Source organism: Ylistrum balloti, unplaced genomic scaffold (assembly GCF_031769215.1).
Source record: "Ylistrum balloti isolate Yb309-2 unplaced genomic scaffold, AGI_CSIRO_Ybal_v1 Utg371004, whole genome shotgun sequence".
Lineage (NCBI taxonomy): Eukaryota > Metazoa > Mollusca > Bivalvia > Pectinida > Pectinidae > Ylistrum > Ylistrum balloti.
In genome coordinates, this window is record NW_026782560.1 from 534,924 (window position 1) to 559,006 (window position 24,083).

The window sequence follows — 24,083 nt, forward strand, 5'->3', positions numbered from 1 at the left end:
CGCCATACATTCGACCTTTTTTTCTGCTGCAAATAAACAGGAAATATTATATTCAACAGTTTGCATATGGTCTTCGCGTCAAATTAAATCTAAAATTTGCAGCACGTGAACAGAAGTATATTTTATAAATTGAAATGTTTCCAAAGTGTTAAATTTGAAATTTATATGTTTTATTTCATTTTATTCAAGTATCATTTTCTATTAAAAGCAATAATACATCAACGGTAAGGGGAATAACTCCTTAAAGAAAATCGGTTAAAATATCTCTCTTTTTTTTTTTTTTACATAAATGATTTCATTAAAAAACTGTAAAATTTTATAACGTAAAAAATAATTCTGAATTCTCGTAAAGCATAATGGCATTCGCGATTCTCGAGATGGTTACGATCTTAAAGTTATGAAAATTACATACGTCATACGAAACAAATAAATCTAAGGCTATAACTGCCGGTATGACAGCTTCAAAAATTCCTGTGTGTGGCATAAAAAGTCCAATTCATAAAGCAGTAAGTTACGATGATAATCATATGAGATGTAGCCCCTAGCTATATAGCGGGCGGTGCGACGACTTCGCTCGCTAATAACATGATGTGAAAAGTTGAGTTACATGGAATAACTGCGTCAACGAGAAACGGGCAATCGGGGTGGTCTGGGCCCCATAACGACAAAAACTAGTGGCGACCTACCGCAAAGGCTTAAAAAACAGAGGTGAGCACAGCAAGATGCTCATTCCGTGAGTTTTTTATTCATCAACTTTGTAAGCACATAGAGGATACAGGCCTAAACGTCTGTCGTTATCAATTGCTCCATAACGAATGACTTGTGGAGCCTGGTGATCTCTCTATAACGAGGTTTTAATGTCATAGATATAATGATAGATTATCGAATCAAATTTCAAAGAATCCCTTGAAATGTTAATTCGGTTTAGACATGATCTTGAAATATTGCGGGTGAAAAATGATTTATTTCTCCAGCCTTCAGATAGTAAATTTAGACATATTTACAGAGACTTTCATGGATAGGATAATTCATAAATTGAGGGCGTGGCATATCTAGGACAGTTAAATCTCGACTAATTCGAACAATATGTCGACATGGATGGCGTTCATCTCATACAGCCTCTAATGACCTTGTGCTTTAAGGTTTTTTTTTCTTTCATCCTTTGTGATTACCTCTACAGCGTTCGTTTTCAATTCCAGTGTTATGAATACAAAAATATATAATGATAATTTAACATGATATTTTTTTATGTCACGAGCATGCTGATTTAGTTTAATGAAAAATCATATTTAGGAAGAAGAAAATGATAGGTAATACCAAAATTGCGATGCATTTCTTACGAAAGTCCTTCATTGTGAACATTGGCTCCCATACCAGAAACTTTTACCATTAATATTTCTGTCAGTTGTGAGCCAGTCCCTGAGTATAATGACAAGTGTTCTACGATGATGTTTAATATCACGCCCGTCAACTTACTTTCCCCATAGTCTCCAGGTACATGCCTAATCTAACGCGCATTGGCGTTTCCTTTCGACATTTGCCTCGTAAACAGCTTAACTCGAGAAAAAACTGTGAAACTGGGATCGTTTATAAGACATTAATCCTGCTGTGAGAGAAAGCAAAGATGCTTGATAGAATCTCTTCAATTTAAACAAGGGACCACCGTAAATGATTTAAACCTATGGACATACAAACACACAATATCATTATGATTGCTAGAAATATTTACAAGATTTCTGCTGATCATCTTAATGTTTTATAAAGCCATAGTCTTGTGTAAAAATATTTACGCTTCATAATTTGTATGGAAAATATCTTCTTTTTGAGTCCATCTAGACAATTAATAAAAACAAAATATAAATATATATTAGATTTTAAATTATTTTACAAACGGTTATTGTCTCGTCGTTGGAATCTTTCTTTAAGATTTCTTCAAATGTCACTTAACTATTTACGACGTCAAATTGATTGTGAGCTCATCTGAATCTTATTTTTTTTTAAATATTCAAAATATTCCTTTTTTATTTTTTATCTATTTTTTCTTTTTTTTACATTCTATTTTTGAAGATAAATAAAAAAAATACTAAGCTTTTACAACAGACATTTAGTACCCAGGATGCGTTTTTTGATAAATAAAATTTATGTAGACTAGCATATCGAGAACAAACAGGATGCTCTGAAGCATAATGATATACCTTTATAGTAAGGAGACGTGTACTTTCTGGGGAGATCAAGCTGAGAGCAGATGTGGTTTAGTGTTGTAGTTGAAACATTGTCTAATCATTGAATTTCTTACTGTGACTTAGTCGTGAAATGGAACAATTCATACACGCCATAGTTAATGTGACACACTAACTTCAGGACCGTGAACATCACGTGTAAACGTTTTGGGCATTCTTGTACCGTAGTTGCACTCACACGTGCAACTATGTGACGTATAGTGCATGCCTCAAATAGCACAAGGTGTCAAAGAGTGCTTTAAAGTGATGACGTCACAGTGTGACCTATAAATTTTTAATACATATGTAATGGAAGCTACTTACGAAATCAGCTGAAACAAGTACATATCTAGGTAATTTTCAAGCGACACTTTAACAAAAACTCGCACGTGCAAGTTTTGTTTAATAAAACAATAAAACATTAAAAAGTGGGTCATTTTTCTCTCTGTAACACAATTCCTGGGACCAAATGTACATTTCTGAAAACATTTCATTAAAAACAAAAGATAACACTCGTCCTCTTTTGTATCAAATTGTAACGTACAATTTATAGAATTAGAGGTGATGTTTGGAAATTTTTACATTAGATTAATAATCTATGGATAGATAGAATCACAATGCACAGCATTAAATTATATTTTCAATATTTCTCATTAAGATTGTTTGTTTTTCGTAATTCATAATCAAATTTGATATTGTATACACATAGAAAGCGTTCTGGAAAAAAATAAAAGAAGAAAAATACATGACAGTGTGCCTGACTTTATTTATACCTGTGGAAGAAACCTTTCCTCTCACGGTAAAATATGATATGAAAAAATTAGTGTTATAAGTTTTTAAAAATAACAAAGTTTCTTATTTTGCGAATTTTTAAGGATCCTAAAGAATTTAATGAGGGTTGGTGTATTTTGATACCGATGGTAGTCCCGACCTTACGAGCAACACAAATATGGTTATAGTTTTGTACTTATAACAACTACACACACAACAGATCTGAGTAGATTTATCTTTCTTGTCATATATGTGACAAATATATCACTGGCAAATTCAGAAATTCAGAAAATATAATTGGGTATGGCTACACGACGCTTTACAGCAAATAGACGGAGATCAAAAGCGAAGATACCTTAAATTCGCAATTGATTTGTAGATTTGTTCGTCACGTGATATTTTCTTTTTAAATCTGTTGAATTGTACACACAAAGCTGCATCCTTTCTGCAAGTGTATACTCCGTGTCAGGTAGATATAACACCGATTAGATCGAGGAGAACTTCTCTGGATCTTTTCCACATCCTCCAATGTACAACTATGGGACTTGTGTAAACAAGAAATGTTCATATTTTTGTGGCGAAGGACCATTGAACCAGTCGTGTTTTTGCAGTAACATCGTGTGTATTTAATCATGGAGAATACTTGTGGACTTGTACTCGACCAGCTGAGTCTCGTATCAGTTTACCGAGTATCATGTTACATTTTATTAGCTGAAACACATGCCTGCAACATCTGATCCTAATTCGACATACCAGTCTGTGTATGTACGTACGTTATGTGAGCTTATGGGTAGGGGGAGGGGGTGTGGGGGTGATGAGTACTACATCGAGAACATAATACATAAAAAAGTGAGGGAATTCAAACCTTTGATAAGAAATTATCATATTGAAAAATCATTTGATGGAATTGTTTGAAGATTGTTGAAAATGTAACCTGATATGTTTGAATTTTGTTTTGGAGTCAAGATTTCTTTAGATGAAAATTACCTGTGTATATGACTTATTGAACAGAAGCCTTTAAACAAACGCTACAACAGTGAAAGACTACGTCAAATACATTGACTGAATCTATACATGCATCTTTTATTTTCTATACACAAACAAAAGCTTGCAATCGATTTCACGGAACAATTCAAACGTGAAAACATATGAAATCATGCGCTTCACAAAGCATGCATGTAGCATGACAGTTGTCCAACCAACTAATAATACGGATGATAGGGAGACTCCCAGCATCGACATTTGTCCCTTGTGTACATACGGATCGGTCTATTACGTAAGCTCTTAAACAGTCCATTAATCTTGAGACTGACCACCCCACGAAGCCGGAGGGGATTGGTCACTGGTGGTCATTCGGGATTCCTTCAACCCCCCGGAGATTGACAGGCAAATTAGGTGGCATTCCCCGCTGGGAGGGGCATTCATACACTGTCCGGTTTGACAGTAGGTACATATGTTTCCACAGGATGTGTCCTATGGCTTCCAACACACATGGTACACTTAGGATTCTTGGTATCTTGTATCCCTGAAAATTCCACCTATGTCCATTTCATCTGGAGAAAGCGACCGTGTACATACACACATACACATGTACATACAAAAGACTGGTACAGATTCTAGTCGTCTTTAGCTTTATAGCATATACACGCATTCGTTCAGGCACGAGCTATATATATATATACATATATATGTGTGTTTACTGCTAGAAAACAATCTTATCGACTAACTACAAAACCGGAATCCTGGAATTTACCATGTCGTTGTCTGATGACGAAGATTTCCCTCTCGAATGGGATTTTACTGATGAGAAAGGTAACGTTTTTACCGGGATTATTTCCCGTGTAAACCTGGCAATTAGGACGACAATAGTTAGTGTAAACATTTGATTCAAGTATAAAATAGCCACTGGGATAATATTCTGAATGTGACAAAATACCAATTTGGTTCTGATTAAACGAATCATATATTTTCCTTTTAATGAAATTACAGTCGTCGTACATAAATGTTTAGTTTTTTTATATGAAATGTATTTGAAATATAATACTTCTGATCGGCAGTAAAGGCGAATTTTATCCTAAACAAACACCCAGAGAACGGATCTTTAGCGAACAGATTATGGGTATTTATGAAATTCCGTGTTTACTTTGTCGTGTTGAAGGTTAGTGTAAAATATGCTTGAATGCCTTGTATGTTTACCGGGCTCCAACAGAAATATTGACTAAGTAATTTACGGAGGTGGTTCTTTAAAGCAGCTAATTTTAGAGTGTGTTGACATAAACGGTGTCTTCCGAAGTGAGAAGAATTTCTAGTTGTACGAAAACCGATCTGTCTGCTGTGATTTTGGTGTCTGTGTATTGTCATATTGAGAACCGATATTGTGTGTTGGATTTCGTGTCAACCGACGCACGTGTTATTTGTCAACAAAATACCTGTATTGTGTAATATGATACCTTAAAAAGATACAATTTATAAAACAAATATTGCTTGTAATTCTGACATTTATTTCTGAAAATTTTGGAAATTAAAACTGAAATATTTACATATTTTAAAATCGAATCATGGATTTCTCAAAAAATATTAACAAATTGCATCAATGATATTATCATTAAAATATCTAGACAGATATGTTGTTTCCTTTCATTTTGTTTTCTTAATTTAGAAACATGAAATGTGAAAACCTGAGAAATGAAATAATTAAAAAAAAAGGAAAAAAGAAAACGAGATAAATTAATTTCAAATATCTGTAGTTACAGATATGATTGTTACAACATTACTATATAATTTAAAGATAATAAAATAGTAAATGATTTTGATATATAAACTACACTTACCAAATATACCCAATAAAGGCATGTGTAAATTGAAATTATATATTCATTACGCTCATTTTTTTTCAATCCTATATGAATATCTATTGTCATTGCGAGGGATACCAACATGCTTACACGTGTAGTGAAATACTATAAATATGTTTGGAATATTTTTATAAATTTATTATAAACAGGTAAACAAATATTTGAAAGTTTTCAAATTCTTTCAAAAATGTTATAGACAGATTTAATTTACAGTGAACAAAACTATCAGTAAATTTAATGTGAATGCGATGTTCTCCCCATTGAAATGTCCGCTGGGAGAAGCTTTTGTCAGTACCCGGCATCTGTGGTGATTTTGATTCTCCATGTCGTCTCGACAGCCCTCACTACCTTCAGTCAATTCCAAATATTGTCTCGGTAAACATGTCACTTCCAATTACTATAATGCGCTTCCGTTCCTCCGATATTTGCCTTTTATCAACAGCCCTGTAGAGCTTTATTCTGAGTGCCTCTTGTTGTTTGTGAAAATTTTAACCCGCAATCTTCTACTCAAAATAATTGTTTAAATTTTAGATAAATTCATAAACTTTATATCATTTTGGAATCGCTAGGTGTGAATGTAAGTAGTAATTTTAAGGGTTACTCAATGGATTTGTCTGAGCTTTTAGCCCCGGGAATATTTAGTACTGTATAAATAGACTACACATGCCTTACCTACGTGAAACCGACCATATGCCTAATTTCACAACGAAATAGCTATTGTTGTGTTAGATAGAATATAACCGTGATGGAAGAGAGAGGCGATATACAATAGAGAAAAACAGTGATAATTTACCCATTGTCCTTGTAGCTTGCACACCTGATTTACTTCAGGGCGATATCGTCTGCCATTTTATTCTGTGTACATTTTTTAGTAAATTGATCAACGCAGTATAAATACAGGCTATTAAATGAAAACTCCGGGTTGTATCGTTCCAAGTCGTTCTGAGGCTGATACCCGCCCCCTCTCGTATCAGGTTCCATGATTGACGTAGTTGCCTAGGAGATCAATTTTCTCAGGCATCGTGTGAATAACGATATACCGAGTAGGTCGTGTAAGCGACCAATGAACGGGGCCCATTCAACCATTACACACACTCATACAGAGTAGTATGGGTCTAGTCCGTGGACAGACAGACAGATTTAATATCACAACACGCTGAAATTGTTGTTTTCTCTTTTAACAGTGCACTTTAGACCTGGAAACGGAACAGCCGTTGGACCCTACGCGGACCTTCCAATGTTACATGAGCCAGCTCCGTCATCCGGAGTCGGATCACCGTCTCCAGCAATGCTCCCGTCCTTCGGGTTCACTCAGGAACAAGTAGCATGTGTGTGCGAAGTTCTACAACAAGGTGGAAATATAGACAGACTTGCCAGGTTCTTGTGGTCATTACCAGCGTGTGAACACCTACACAAAAATGAAAGTGTATTAAAAGCCAAGGCCGTGGTGGCCTTCCACAGAGGAAACTTTAAAGAACTTTATAAAATTCTTGAAATCAATAACTTTTCTCCCCATAATCATCCCAAACTTCAAGCGCTGTGGCTAAAGGCGCATTATATAGAGGCTGAGAAACTACGAGGTAGGCCTTTAGGAGCCGTGGGGAAGTACCGAGTAAGAAGGAAGTTCCCCCTCCCCAGGACTATTTGGGATGGAGAGGAGACGAGTTATTGCTTTAAAGAGAAATCCAGGAATGTACTTCGGGACTGGTATTCCCATAATCCCTACCCGTCCCCCCGGGAAAAACGTGAGCTGGCGGAGGGTACGGGACTGACCACCACTCAAGTTAGTAATTGGTTCAAAAACAGACGACAGAGGGACAGAGCAGCGGAAGTTAAGGATCGGTAAGACTTTCCGTCATTCATATTCCGAAACTGACCTTACTTTACCCCTCTAACCCCACCTCGCCCCCACCCATCCTACCCCAACCCATCCTACCCCCACCTATCCTTCCCCCACCCATTCCCTTCATAACTTATCTGTACGCTACTAGTTTCTATCACACCATTTCGCATTCAACGTGAAATTGTTTTGAAACTTCCAGACACCATCTTAACACCCCTCCCTTCTCGTTCACCCTCCCCAAATGTCTTGTAAACTTGTACTACATATGTCATTTAGACCCGACCATCCTTGTCCAATCCCGACCCCACGTTAACTCTCTTTCAAACTGTCTTTCCTTGATATTTGGTTGTCAGAACAGTGGGTAAGTCAGAAAGCTCAACGTTTCTAGTGTTTCCAAGATGGATGTCTCGTTTCAACATGGTTGCCCTATACACACTATGTACTAGTTTATATGTATATCCCCACACTGCCTCCCCATCCCCCTAGCCGACGAGATACGCTCTAACTTTCTATTTCTGGCTCGTAAGGTCGGGACTACCATCGGTATCAAATTACACAGCTGAGAACCCGATACCTGCTTATTTTCTTTAGCGCACAAAAGCGTTTGTATTCTTCAGCCCTAATGACATAACTGGGAAAGCAAGGTGGTAATTTGACTTGAAGAAACGCGATATCCTTACCCTTCGTCGTTTGGCCCCATAGGGTCCTAGATGCTAAGAAAGAGCGGATAACTAAATTTTCCAACTTGAATTAAGAATATAGTTTATTTTTTGTACACCTATGTACAATTCCCCTTGTAATGTGTCTTGTGATATTGTTGTTTGTCCTTAGATATAAACATCTGTCATGTGATCTTCTGTGTTATTGTCTTACTCGAGCTGCTCTCCCTAATTTGATTTACTAGACAGAAATGCCACATAATTATTTATTACAACGAAAACACGTTGTATTTAATTTATTGCATTGTTTTCTTAATTGCAAGCGCTTATTTAATCTTTATTTTAATTATGAAAAATAATAATAATTTATTATAATATTTATAAAATCAAACCCGCAACATGTTTATAACTGGCTATATCATTCTTTACTAATTCATTTCTCACCAACATCAAAGCATGAATCGTCAATAATACGCTGCTATCACTAACAAAACAAATTATTATTTATTATTATTTTTTGATTTAGCATTTTCTTTTTAATGAAAAGGCATTTTTATTATTTAAATCATTAATCGGATGCTGCTATGGTTTTAACGCATTTTAGTTGCTTACCTATACTCCAAATCCTGCCTATTTTATTTACAGAGACGGTTCCGTCTATTTCAGCGACCATTCGCAAGGTGGGCATCAACTTGGACAGGATGTTGGTTCCCCTCAAAGTGATACAACTAAGGATGATCTCAGTGACGATGCTATGTCTGTACCACAACACATACAGACAAAACTGGAGCCCCAGGAGACGCCAAATTCACACACACATACCCACCCTCATAGCTCCGTTTATGCTGATCTTCAAAAAGCAATGCCTAACGCGCATTTACACCCCAGCATCGGAAACAGCGGTCCTCCGCCCGGAAGTGGGGTGTTATCGGTCACAAACGGTTCAAACCAAGATGTTGGACTTCTTCACGAATATCAGACACTATGAAAGTATTGACAAAACGTCTTTAACAGCAAAGTACTAAAACAAACGTGTGAAAAATTATTCATGATATACTTGTCTGTGAATATTTGTGAGACCAAAGTTTACCATGACGTGGTACAAATTCTAGTGTGCCATAATATTAATAATAATAATAATAATAATAATAATAATCAAACCTGTAGTATTTGCGCATGCTCGGATATGGACCGGAAGTACTGCCAGAAATCAAAATGTCTGTTTCCGGGCAAAATGGCGGCCATGCTGCTTGCCAACCTCACCTGACACTACGTTTGTCTCAGTATGGAGATAATAATACATGGATTTAGCAGAATTCAATATCATACACAAGAGAGAGTGATCTGAGGGAGTAACTCATTTTTAACATGATATAGTTAATGTTGTCTGTGGAAGTGTAATGTGCTTGGTTGGATGTTCAAGTGACCAAGACTGCGTGTCGGAAATATCCATTCAGCTTTCTTTATAATTTTGTTCTGCAGGGCATGTGTATTGTTTTGAAATTTATTTTGCAGAAAATCAAAATATGTTAGATAAAAAATGTTATTAAATTTAGAATATAGATTAAGTGCAATTCTGTCATGCAGGCTAACACTTGTGTGTATAAAAATAACAGGATAATATTGAAAGTCTACATTTACCAAATGTTAATTAGAAAATGTAACATTTTGTTCATAACCCATACATTTTTTTTGTAAATATATAAACATGTTTGAAAAGACTAATACAATCAACTTGTAGAGCTAGTCTACAATTTAGTTAATTTAAAATATGTTTGTGTAGACAAAGTGAGCAATTTTAAAGATATTGTCTGTCAGAATATTTTACTACAATTTAGGATTTTTTTTTCAAATATGTTTTTTATCTATGGGGATGTCTTATTCACCAAGTGGAAGACAAAATGATATTTTATTCTAACGCAAACTAATTTTCTGACAAAAAACACCTGCTACCCAATATTAATAATAAATACAATCAAAATCTATGTTTTTGTTAGTTTCATTATTGAAGCATGTATTTAATTAAATAATTATGACAAAAGATACCACATCGTTTGTGTTAATTTAGATTCTGTCGGTTGTCGGTCGGTCAATAATACTACCAAATTATTTTGTCAATATTCATTGGACAAGGAACTAAATAAGCTAAAGCTGAAAATAACTTTATGTTTTCAGTCTTGTATTCGTGACCTATTTTCAATTGCCTACATTTAAAATTGCTTTGTCAATATTCAAACTCGTATTTAAAAATCTATGTCACGTTACCAGAGTTGGAGGGATTTATCTGTAAGCTTAACAAAACTTACTTTTTTTCATAAATTTCACTCAGAAATTTCTCGATAAAAAAATAAATTAGTGCTTTTCTTCTCGGAGAAAAAGAAGAAAGAAGTTGATAAAAATTCTTATAGCATCCGTCATAATCAACATAAACAAATGCAAACTTCTGGGGTGATTTTTCATTATTTTAGAAAACTCTGATAGAAAAATGCATTACATTTACATATGTGTAAATGAAATGCAAATTTAAATTGATTCAAATATTGAATTTCACAAACTGAAAAGAAAACTTGATGGGTCATGTCTTGAAGTATTTTGATAAAAATAAGCATATTGTAAGGTGCACAGTCTGTAGATGGGGTATCATTTGAGTCAATATTTTTAAGAAAAAAAATTCTAAACCGATGTGTATGTACATCTGTTAAGTACAGTCAGGTCCAGGATACGATCCATATGGCAATGTACTTTAGCGGTTAATATGAAATAAATAACGTACAATGTTTTAGTGCGTGCTTGAAACCTAATTATATGATAAGAAATATCTATAAAAAGAGTGATAATTATGTCATTAAAATATTTACGTCTTACATTTAAGGTATGTGTTTATGAAATTGACATCACAACAGTAGAAATAATGATATATAATGTTGACTTTGGCTGGGTTTCATAAATATATTTATTTCTGATGATTTTTAAGTATTTTTCTGAACATCAGTAGCTAGAATCTATTATCATAAATTAATGATGCACTTTAATAACTGTAAATGTAAAGTTGAAAAGCTGTACATTTCATACAGGATAACTCCTTCAGATAACCTACAGGTAGGGCCCATTTCCTTAAGATGCCTGACCACATTTTTTGTAAATTAATGTATAGGTTTCCATGTGTGAAATTAGCCCTCTATTAAAACCAAGGTGAAACCGAGAGAGTAGGGAAGGGGGAGAAAGGAGGGGAAGTTGAGATAAATATACATTGATGTTATGTTTAAATGTACTTGATCCTTTCTTTTATTTCATAATTTTCCCTGTGTAGACCCTCAGTTGGCTGTTTACTTACCCGTCCCGATTTACCCTAAGCACGTCATATACACAGGGAAATGGTTGGTCAGTTATGTGTAAATAATCAAAAATTATAAGCGATATGGTCGTTTACCAGGTGACGAATGAGACCCTCCACGCAGATAGTTCTCAATCAAAACATAAACGACTGCTTTTTTTCTCTCCGAGAAAATCAACTATTTCTCTTAGGGACCAAATTGTACGACATCAATTACTAAATAGACAGGGAGCATTAGTTAAACATTAGTGCTAATTTCCGATCCTGTCGCGTTTGTCAGCTACATTCCCAAAGGCATCTGGCTGAGCAATGTAAATAAATTGACAGTCCCTCCGACGATTTAACCGACAAATACTTCACGTTTCGAGCGAATAAACCTCAACTAACATGACAATTATTTCTTGAAGTTTTCGCCATCACTTTTGTCACATGTCAGGCACGCGCATTTTCCATGGCGCTTACAACATTAGAAAGAATTAGCGCATGTCGCGTATGACATCGCTCTTGGTGTTCACAGGTGCTATATTGTTTCTTAATTGGACTCATTGTCAACGTCTTGGTTATTTTTAAAGCCATTCGACATTAATAATATTTCGTCAGCATATGAAATTATATATTTTTTCAAAGAAAGTCTCATTATTTATTAAAAGCATAATTTGATTTTCAATAAGAATATATTCTCTTGCTCATATGACAAAGAATAACATACAACTATTTATGCACAATGCGAAATGAATTTGTTCTTATAATAAATCAAACTTAAAAGAAAATTTATACACTAAGTAAATGTACTTCATGAACTGTCCCACTAATTGTCAGCTCAACTGAGGAACTGTCGTGTACAAAATGGTATTTTAAAAACATTTATGAAACTGTGTTGCAATTTAAACAATTTGGACACTGCCATTGTTGATAACGACTTGACATGTTATGAATATACACCACTAATACGAATTTTTCTATAAATAGCTCCGCGTGTGGCACAGCATTGTACACTGACGAATTGAAATAACAAAGACTAAAATTCCAAGTCGATGATTAATACCAAACATCAGGTGACATATTGATTTCTAAACAATACAAAAATCATCAACATTACATGAAGCAATTTCTGAACCTCCGGTTTTCACTTATAAAATGTAAACCATTGGTACACGATATGTATGTGATACAGCGCTGAGAGACCAAGGGTAGGGTAAGTTACTAAGCCGTATTCTGTATACATGTAATATGCATGCAGATATGTACACACACGTACACCTACACACGTTAGTTCGTACTGGCGACATGTCTTATTTGATTGGCTGACGTCCAGGTCATCTATCATTAGCTCAATTACTTCTTAGTCATTTATCTAAATAGATGTTTTTATTTTTATTTATTTAGTTATTTATTTATTTTTTTCAAAACGCATTCTTTAAAGTAAAATTTCTGGAAGAAAAAAGTAAAATGTAATTAGATTTATATAACTTCAAAGTTCAAAACAATGCTTAATTGGTAAAAGGTTGCATTTTGAGTATATGAATTTGTGTGATATTTTAATTTTGTTTTCAACAGTTAAGATTAAATTTATTGAAAGTAGCTTATACTTACATAGTACCATATTCTCTCTTACCTTCTATAACTTTAATGTGATAACATAGTCCAACGATAAAGCCATTCGTAAAATTTAGTTATCACAGAGCTTTGTATATAATTTTCTAAACTAATCAGATTTTAGTGAAGATTTTGTTATCTAGAAATAAAACAAACATGAAAATTTCCATTTGAATTTGACATAATTGTCATGCTTTATATAAATAGAAATAATAAGATTTAAAATTCTAATATTGATTTAATACTTTGAAAATGAAATGATTATTTAGATTATTTAGACAAAAATACGATGTCATTTATATTAAGTGAACAATATTGAATTTTTGTTATCTATAACCCATCATACACTTGTTTTCTTCTACTTGAGTTATCTTCTCTTGGAAAGTCTACAAGAGTTATCTTATCCTGATATAGATTAATTTCCCTTTGTTATCGATTTTACTGAAGAAACGTCGTCGGTAATTCAATTAATTTAACCACGATATTTGAATAATTATCCATCATTAATAGACTTATCATGTACTCCAAGAGTTGTCCTTCCCTATCACAAGAGTTTTCTTCTCTTGAATAATTTTTTTATATATAAATTACATTAAAAGACAAGAGAAAAAAGGGGCAGACACATTCTGAAGGTAAACTGTTGGAGAGAAACAATGTAGAAAACGTTGTATGTGACATTCTGTCATGCTCATAACAAACACGATAGGAATTCAACTTCCTCAAACATTAAATATCAACATAATACGATCGTTCACCGATAAGGTCCGAATCTTATGTTTATATGGTATTTGGCGATTCAGAACGTATCCCAACTACACTACACAATTGCGACGTTATTATCAAGTCAAAAGTTCATGCTTAAATGATATCATGAATATTTAAACAACAGACAAAATCTCTCGTTTACCGAAATAAAATGCCCTGCTTGTCATTTCTACCGCAATGGCTAACACAGATAAATCTAGAGATAGTGGTAATATATGACTGCAGATTCCTCTATAACTAGCTCGCTGATGGAGGTTTCTACGTCAAAACATGACGGGGCGATCTTTGTTGTACAATCAGTTGTAGCCCCCTGACTTTATCATGCTTTCATCAAATTATAATTTACATTATATACGAGGAAATATCCATTTTAATGTACAAATTACCATCAGAGAAGGAAATTTATTTCACAACAAAAAAATAAAGATGTAAAAGGTGAAACCATTTGACTATTATAATGAAGCTAACACCAACATTAATACATGTATCATTTTTTTAGTCAGCTGCCGATTATGATTAGAAATTGAGACATACGTATTTTTACTTTTTATCAACGGGTCATTCGAATGCCAATCAAAGTTAAAAGGACAGCACAAACAGAATAAAATAGATCTAGTATTCATAACACCCGATACTGAAATTAGTCACGCTTTTAGGCATAGGTCTGTAAAGAACATGCTATTTCCGTCCTCTCACACATCCACAGTAGATCTATTGTATCCGATGATTAATTGGATAAGTTAAAAGTTACCCCGGCCTTCAAAACGTCAAAATGTTTCAATGGAGCGTTACAGTAAGGGTCTGTTTACGACACGACAAGGAGCTGGGTCAGAAAGCTTGACCGGACAATTTCAAAAGATAGTACCAATAAGGAATGTCACCAAAAACAAGCATTCAGTGTCTTTTAAAGAAGTTTATTTCTTTTGAAAAATTCCGGGCTAAAACAGAAGATATCACGCAATCCGAGCTATTACATATTTGCTAGGAACCGGATGTTGGGTCTAGCTTACGTTTGTTTTCAGTTCTATCGAACATCTGTTCCCAAATCGAGGATGGGTAAACACACACAGAGAAATTAAACACATTGAGGATTTAGGAACAGAACACGCTATGTATTTCACAATGTTCTTTTTTTCTTTTTATTTTGTCAATAAAAGAATTGCTCACTGTTGAGTGGGTGTCTGTGGAAATCATTAAAAGGACTCTAAGTACATTACATTATTTCTCACGTGTCCTTAATATTTGAACAGTCTTTTTTCGATTCGTCCTCTTGATAATCTTTCTAAAATATTCCAGTAAAAAATCAAACCTACATTCGGTTTGTCATGATAACAAAATAAAACTATTTGAAACTTTAAATTGTGATTGTAGAAAGTTTGAAACACTATTAGACACATTATTACCGTGAAATAATTTTATCCACGTGGGATCACCTTGCAAATTGTACAAAAAACATCAGTAATTTGGTTAACGTGGCAGACAACACCAAATTTCCACTGAAACTATGAAGTAACAAATCATTGTAGTAAAAATTGTTCGGGAACTTGAATGACAAAATGCTACAGCATAGTGAGATGTGAAGTTTAAAATGGTTCAACAACAGGATGGCCTCTTCTTGACTTTATTGGTCATCTCAAAATTGACACGAGCAGGAATCGATAAATACAAAATAGAGGATAGCTCATTTAATTTCTGATACAAAATTGAAAAGAATCTCGTTAATCCGACAATTTTAATTCAATAGCCCGGACAAAACCGATCATTGGACCCGTCTTCCGGAATATTGTTTCTATTGCATTGTTCGTCATTATGGTTGTCATTCCCGAATCCATTGATTCCGGAATAACGCCATTTCAACATTGCATGGACTTGTTCAACTGTCCGGAAGCTATGCATGCCAGACATATGTGTCACAGAAATTTTTGTTCCGGAGAACTGTATGTTTTTTAATTCATCTTGTACTTTAAACAGCGCACCGATCAAAACTCAGACGATGAGCCATACGTGCCTTTCCAGACTCTCCCGAAATAATCTGCTTGTAAATTAACAGCAAATTAACATTATAATAGCAATCAATCTTATTAGTTATAACAACGAGCGTTGCATATCTTATAATAATGATAATTTTCACAAATAATAGGAGACAATATTGGTTTTAAACATAATGAATTCTGATTGATGAAGACGGATATTTCTCCATCATTTCAAAGGAAATGAAAGTGTCGGCCAAACATTTTGAAAATTACACCGAACTGATGTTTTCATGTTTGCAACGTTCGGCTGTGATGGCGGTCAGCACTATGGGTCGAGCAAGAGGAGGCTGAGCTAGGAGACAAAAGAACAGCGGGCTGGAAACACACTGTGTTAATTAAAGCGGCAGGGTCAGGTTTCAGTCCCGTAAGATCCCTTATCTAAATTGTAACACAAAATCGCCCGGCTATGTTTAAAATCTGACAGTAAAATATGAGTGAGTGACATTCGATAGGGCCCGAACCCATCTGTCTTACCGAGTTTACGCCGACTGCCAGCTCACGACGTGAAACCGTTGATAGTCGTAGAGCCCCGACACGCCTGCACAAATACATGTAGCCTGATAGAGCCTCAGAGTATTTCTGCAGATGTATGTATGTGAACCTTCTTTCCGCCAAATCTTATTTATGTTTCTCCGTAAAATCCTGAAACCAAAGAAAGCTTCATTCAAGCTACAAGCAAGTGAGAAAGACATTCCCCCTAAATCACTGCAGACTTAAACCACGAATGTTCTGACGGATCCCTTGAAAACATTGTCTAAAGACCTTGTAACGGGACGTATAAAGCATGCCTAGCTTTCTTTTACTCGTGGATCAGCACGAGACTTGTACTGGGCAATAGTTTTGATTGTTCAAGTGGTGTTCGGAAAGATATATGATCTCTGTCACATTCTAAAGACGAAACATGTGTATTTTAACGCAGACCTTGTGAATACATGCCGTATATCTGTCCATCCCTTTACACATCGCCGATAATGGGTAAATTCATTATCAGTTGGCCTTTTCCGTTGACGATAAACAAACCGACGTGTTTACAAGGATACTACATTCCTAGTATCAACACCATTGTCTGAACATATGATAAAACATCTGATACGTATTCAATACATAACAGAAGAAATAAAAGACTAGCTAATCACTTTATTATAAAGATAAAATACAAAAATAGAAAACTTTCATAACAAATTACCAAAATCGATAGCACAGAGTCGTGAGCACATTTAAGTGAATTTCACGAAAAGCGAATTCATTGTTTCTAATTTTCACAATCGAGACCGTTCTATAGATTGCAGTTGATGAAATGTGACCATGCTTTTGATCAGTAAGCGAAAAAGGCCTTGAGAGTGATTACAAATGTTTTCCATTGGTCGCATTTCCGGTTGGACGGGCTCTTGTCATCGTTCACACAGCAAATATTTACTTGAAATACTTAAGTAACCAAGCTGTTACACAATATTTTCAGATAATAAAAAAATTGTCTCAAATATCTAAAAATATGACGTTGTCTCAGATGTCAGTTTGTTATATATAAAGGCATTAAGTAAAGGGAAATATATCTGCTGTCTTTAGTAGCTGAAACACAATACAGTTCTGTGTACATTGTCTGATCTAGCCGGGAATCAATAATATAGGATTGTCTAAAATAACCAAAATACATTGTCAGAAATATCAGGGGAAAATCTGTATTGTGTTATAATTGTAAAGCAATACCGGAAGTAGCCGGTAAGAGGTAGTAGGACTTCCGGAATGCAACAAAAATATTTGGAATTGTTCCATTTTTCGGTGTTCGAAGTTTAAGACAGTAATGGAATGAATATACAATAATGTGACGTGATCTGAAATTTCGGTACATTGTTAAACCTGCCGTTTGGATAGCAAGCTTTGAATATTTGTTTTAAAAAACAAACTGTATATTAGTTTATACGAGAATATATTACAGAAATTTTTATTCTGTTTTAAATTTACACACATATATTTGTATGGAAGAGAAAATTATAAATGACGTCATAATTTGATGATAAAACAATTTATATCGGGTTTAAAGAACGGCACAAAAACATAATATCAAATTATGTAAAGATTTAACATAAAAGAAAAAGAAGAAATATAAGGATTTTCTTGCTAACTCCTACAGTTATTGTTTCATGCCGTTATTTTCGATTTCAATATCAGTCTGTGAAGTTAAGATTTAACAATGAAGAACTCAGTAGCACATGCTTTTGGGAATCGCGTTGATGATATGAGGTCTGTTCAACTTTTCGATCTGATTTTAAATCAAGTTTTAAGTGATCAAATTCTCAATCAGTGATAAAAGCCATCAGCTTATTTCTATTTTGAAAAATATACATAAAGTGGTTGATCTATTATGAAATATTTCATGTAAATATACTATTGAATTTGTTATTAACATCTAATAAAGCTAACTTTGCTTTTGATGTTAACAACAATAGCATCGGCCACGTGAACTGGAGTTAGAGAGATACGAGATTAAAAATGTATAGAGTTGGGTTATGAGCGGGTAGATACTGATGGTAAGTTGAATCCTAAGGGATCAGATTGGGTCCCCATCTACACATCCGTGACTACGGGCTCGAAAGAATCATTCGCCACCAGTCAAGGCAAGGACGGTGATGACATATATCTCCATGATATATGTACCCCCTGGTAACCCCCACTACCCCTCTAAACACCAAACAGCTACCGGAATGGGCGTGTTTCAAGTATCAAATACAGATAAATATTTTAAAATCCTCTCATACTTGAAAATAAATCAGTCGTTTTAAGTATCTATCAACGTTTTTTACCCAATTTAAAAAGTAAAACCATTCAAGATGAACTGAAATCTCGCACTCAATGATAAGAGGGTCTGTAGAACGGAAGTCAAATCTCGTTTTCATGTTTCTCTGAAAAAAACCTTATTGAATTTACTTTTTCGCTCCCGCTCTTCAAGATGACCTTGCCACGTTTTAATGTTGTCTTGACACGTTGCTTCAAATAATAAATCATATCGTTAGGTAGATTCATTACTGCTACGTATCGTTTCTATTTTTATACCAAAAATGATTAAAGATAAAATCTGAATCCTCAGTTCACAAAATGTACCTATTATAATTGTTATGTTATTAATACTAGCAATTAACGACTACACTTTTCTCGAAACTGTTTCTCTCAGAGTGTGAGATGGTATTTTGCGATATGCAGAATTGCAGGAATCTGTACGCCCGTAGCATTTGCTCAATGATTTCGTTCCAATTTTAAAACCGTACATGTTTAAACAATTAAAGACACGGAAACAAATCGATATTAATTGTACATAGACGCAATATTGACTGATTTGAAATGGAAAACTGGTATAACGTTGACAACAGACAGAATTTTTACTGTTGAAATAAAGATTTACAAGATATAGAATGACTGTTAGCTCAGATCTCCGTCGCCGTTATTGGTTCAGGGAATTCTCTCTTGTCAAGGACGCAGTTTTCTCGTGATGACAATTGGCGGTGATCTACTTCATCAAGAGGCTTCAGAATTTCAGCGTTTCAATCAGAATCACTTCTGGGTGCGCCTCATTTGCTTGTCTATAATAGGCCCATGTATCGCTAATGAAGACGTATCAAATAATTATACACATACATACGTAGGCAAAACTAGGGATATTATACAGAAGAATATTGTGATAAAAAACTAGACTTTCTCAGTCGCATCGAAGTGTTAAGTCTACAGACATCACCAATCTGTTTTAAAGAATTGTGCCCAATTCCGACATGTTTATAGTCAAGCTTCCGCGGGAAGCCAATCAACCAAACTAATCAGAGAAAAAACACATGCTCAGAGGACTGCGGATGTGCAGAAAAATAAACAATTTCAATTTCAAAATAAATGATTAAGGAGTCTGTGTTTAGCACACGCTAAGTAATGATCAGGGATTTGAACTCCCAGCTCGTTATTCGGCTTCTAACGTCAAATAAGTTATCATAATAACAAATTTCCTGCTTTCAGTTAATCACTCGTGATTATAAATGACAGTTTTTCCTTTGATGAAGAAATTGACCTTTATTATGTGTAAAATGACTATATAGCGTGGTGGAAATTTGTCTCATGACAGATCCAAATTCAAAAAATATACATTTATCAAACAGCTATATCAATGTATATGTTCATTCTGATGTATCTTCTCCACCTTCGGTTCATTTTTTAAACAAATTTTCTGATATGTCATATATATACATCTTTAAATTCTCTAATAGTGATAAATGCGTTTTAAAATTAAACTCGTCAATCAAAAAGATATAGTCAACTTACAAAGGAAGCTACCGATTCAGTGAGTTTGTGAAGGCTGTTAGCACAAGGTTACACGAAGTCAGAGATCGATGAAAACAGCAGAAGGCAAAGCCGCTAAAACATGTATCTACTGCCAACTGTCATGTTTTCTAAGGAAAAGCAAATGCCACAGATGACGAAGCGAATTATAGATTATGAAACAGTAGATACGGAACTAACGCTACATATCGAACATTGAAACGGTTTGTAATAGAGTATAGAAATATATCTCCTTGTTGAAGAATTGCTTAACCATATCGCGGAATTCTGTATATATTTTACAGAGATATATTAAAACGTTTAATACCGTCTTAATGTTCAAGAAGCCAGAATGATTAACAACATCTGTGCAGTCGTGTCAAGGTTTTGAAATCCATCCTTAAAATTTGACAGACATATATCCATTTGAATCCAAAATTTTAACACGTTTGCTATTATACACATCATTTTCGTACGGAATTGTTTTTTAGACATTTTTATGTTTACAAGGTAACAATTACTGTAAACACAAGCGGTGAATGTAAAGCATTAGGAATTAAGGAAGCTCGGTGGAAAGAGAGAAAGGCATACTGAGTAACTGCCAAGGTTGTTACAATGCCGAAAATTATCTGCAATCAGAGACCATCTGATGAGAAATAATCACATCGAACGGCCAGAAAGGGAGACAACCAATATTCAACGAATCGACGGTCAGAAAGGTAACAAAAGATAACAGCCAATCAGAGGTTGTATATTATGCGATTTAGTGAACCTGTCATTGTAAATTTTGTCATGTGTGTCGTTGGATTGTATTAATTTAAATCACGTTTACACGTGAAAACTGGATGGCATCAGATCAAGTTATTTCAAACTCTATACGATGTTGATAACCAGCCCTTCCTAATGTTTCCGGAAATGCAATATCCGTACTTCCGTGGATTATAACACATAGTGTCTTATTAGTGTATTTATTCTATCTATTGTATCTATTTCAGAAAACAAGATGTTGAAAGCAGACCACGCAGCAGTTGATCTCGATGGTATAGTTCTCATATCACTAGAAGTTCTTTTGGTTTCAAAACTGATAAATATATCGTATCTGGTCCCAGTCTTACGAGTCTTCCTTAATTTAAATTTGCCCATAGAAAAGTATTATATAAGTTAAGGAAGTTGTCTTAAATCAACGCTTTTCCTTAAATTATGTAATGCTTTTCTATGGTAGTTAAGATTTCCTTAAGTTAAGGGAGATTCATGAAACTAGGGACTGTTTTCAATGTAAACACTAGATACAATGTACTCGTCATCTCTATTTTAGGAAGGAGACATCTATTGGATAAGTGGGAAACTAAAGTCATTGCTCTATAGTATATGGATATACTCCAATATAACTTCCGCTCATCTTTCAATAAAACAAGGACTTGTCATATGTTTCAATAAATATGTAAATTTGGAAAGAATTCATACAAAAATGATACTCATTATACCATAGTCTTCGTTTATTATGCGAATAAATATTAATATTTTGCAGGTAATGTGATAAAGAAATTGTCCATTGTGATGAACACACTTATAAACCTGGTATTCATCAATATCTGAGTCAGTTGGACGTTAAACGTAATATTTTAAGACATTAAAGGGAATATTTTCTAAATTGTATACTGGGTTTACGAACATATCACCAGCTGAATGAGAAACACTCTTTAAACCCGCCAGGTGACCTAAATATGACACACTGCCCGAGTCTCTCATCAGAGTTGTTTTATCAATCCACTGGTGTCATATCTTGACGACTCTGTCTAAATTTCGATAAATTAAGATTTAGCGCCTCAAGACGCTTTCCAAGTTTTCGCTTCCAATAGACATATTTCAGCGATGTGCAACATTTTAATTTGCGGTGTCCTGCCCTCTTGATTAACCTAAATCAATAAATTGATGTAGAGAAGAACTAGGTGGACGTGGAATCGAAGAAAATATTATGACACTATTTTCATAAGACATAGGTAATGTTATTTATGTCATTTGGAGTAGTCTCATAGGTCAAAGGTGCAGTGCAAAACTCTCTTCAGCCCGATCCTTGTCACTGGAAGCAGATCCTAATCCAAGTACAGCATTTTTGTCGGAGGTATATGCATCGTCATTGGTGCATGATGGGTAAGTATTACAAACGTAAGCCAAAGAAAATATGGTTAATACTACCACTTTGTTGTTGTAAGATCTAAATATAACCATTTCTTAATTTGATGCATGCAGAGGATAAAGAAAGAAAAAAAACACGAATGAAAAATAACAAACAAACAAACAAAAGCGAATTCTCATTGAGTATAGCGACAAAAGAAAATATCGCGTTGCCAAGAAGATCATAATTTAAACTGAAAAAAATAAATGAAAGACAAATAATGAATAAGAGAAAAAAAATTACATGTAGATCCTTAAAAACAGAAGGAGAATAAGACCAGGTGTTCCAGAAGAGTAAGTATCCTCTGCTTCATCGACGGTAAATATTGGTCTATCAAAGAACAAAGTTGATACAAGGAAGTCATTAGGCTTACTGATATGAATCTGATACATCAACTGTCAAATTGCACAAGGAAATAGAAGATGTCTTACTCGTTTATGCTTCTTTTAGGTTGCAACTATATACCTATATTTAGCAAAGTTGACAATGATGACGTACAATATGGCCTACAACAATGAAAAAAAATCACCGGGTAACGGTAAATAACCACAGGTAATTATGTCATATCGTGGTCCATGACCCTAAGCTTCAAAAGGGTCAGAGAGGTCAAACTCGTATCAATGAACCAAACAACCCATGGTATCACCAATGCTATGTTGTACTTAAATATTAATATGGGTTTATTTTATTGTAACTTAATAATCAAATTACGGCAAACGATAAGGTAATCCAGATGTTGCGGATATGTTTAAAGGGAAAATACTAATATAGCGATGCTAGTAGAAGGCGATGTCCGTGATTACTATTTGATGTTGAAGCGTTGGTCCCAGTGTGGCCATGAAGAAACGAAAGTAGTCACGTGCTCACTTACCTGCACGTTCAGTCAAGGTCACATGTTTTATTTGAAATTATTTGCCATAGTCAAGGAAACACAAAATTCAGAATATTATACAGGTTTTTCGAATTATGTCTCTTATTTTATTCGGTTAGAAAATCTGTTCTTTTTCACGTGTCGTATTACCTTAACAATGGATTGGGAAGCCATAAATAGTATATCGATTTTAATACAATACTTTAAAGATCATAAGATGCCCATATGTCCTCATAAAATATTCAGGTATCTGTCAGAGAAACATTTCACGTAAAGACGTGGATTCGAACGCCGATCGCCTTGTGATTTGGCGGATGCATAAACCTCTGCGTCACCTGACCAATCCCATATTTTTGTTCAGAAAGTTCCAACTTCATCTTGTATTAACCACACGATTACTTATCTTACTTCAGGGTAATCGTCCATTTAATAACCATTTCTAACGTAACAAAATCGGAAACTCGAGCAAGCACAGGGGCAACGCGAGTGTTCCGTTATTTAGTGTAAACATAATGCTAGAATGAATGGTCTGCTGTTAGGTTGTATCTCGCAGGTTCAAAGTCGTATACACTTTATATAAACGTCTGATTGTGGTGCGATGTTTGATGTGAAGCAGATATAAGGAACACACCATTTGATGAGTGTTGGTTTGTTTCACTAATGGT

The 24,083-nt window shown here is 34.6% G+C and overlaps 1 protein-coding gene across 3 annotated transcripts in view; it reads left to right on the top strand.

The window, feature by feature from the left end:
• LOC132560038 (homeobox protein six1-like) overlaps nt 1-10,390 on the top strand; it is a 43,384-nt gene extending 32,994 nt beyond the window's left edge. Inside the window, exons 1-3 of one of the 3 annotated variants that reach the window (XM_060224695.1) lie at nt 4,567-4,802; nt 7,030-7,687; nt 9,014-10,390. In XM_060224695.1, the coding sequence (XP_060080678.1) occupies nt 4,745-4,802; nt 7,030-7,687; nt 9,014-9,335 (1,038 nt within the window). In that variant the 5' untranslated portion in view covers nt 4,567-4,744 and the 3' untranslated portion in view covers nt 9,336-10,390. Of the gene's footprint in view, nt 1-4,566; nt 4,803-7,029; nt 7,688-8,992 lie in introns of those variants that run through there. The other 2 variants (XM_060224694.1, XM_060224696.1) reach the window with 2 other exon arrangements.
• Nucleotides 10,391-24,083: the final 13,693 nt, after the last annotated feature.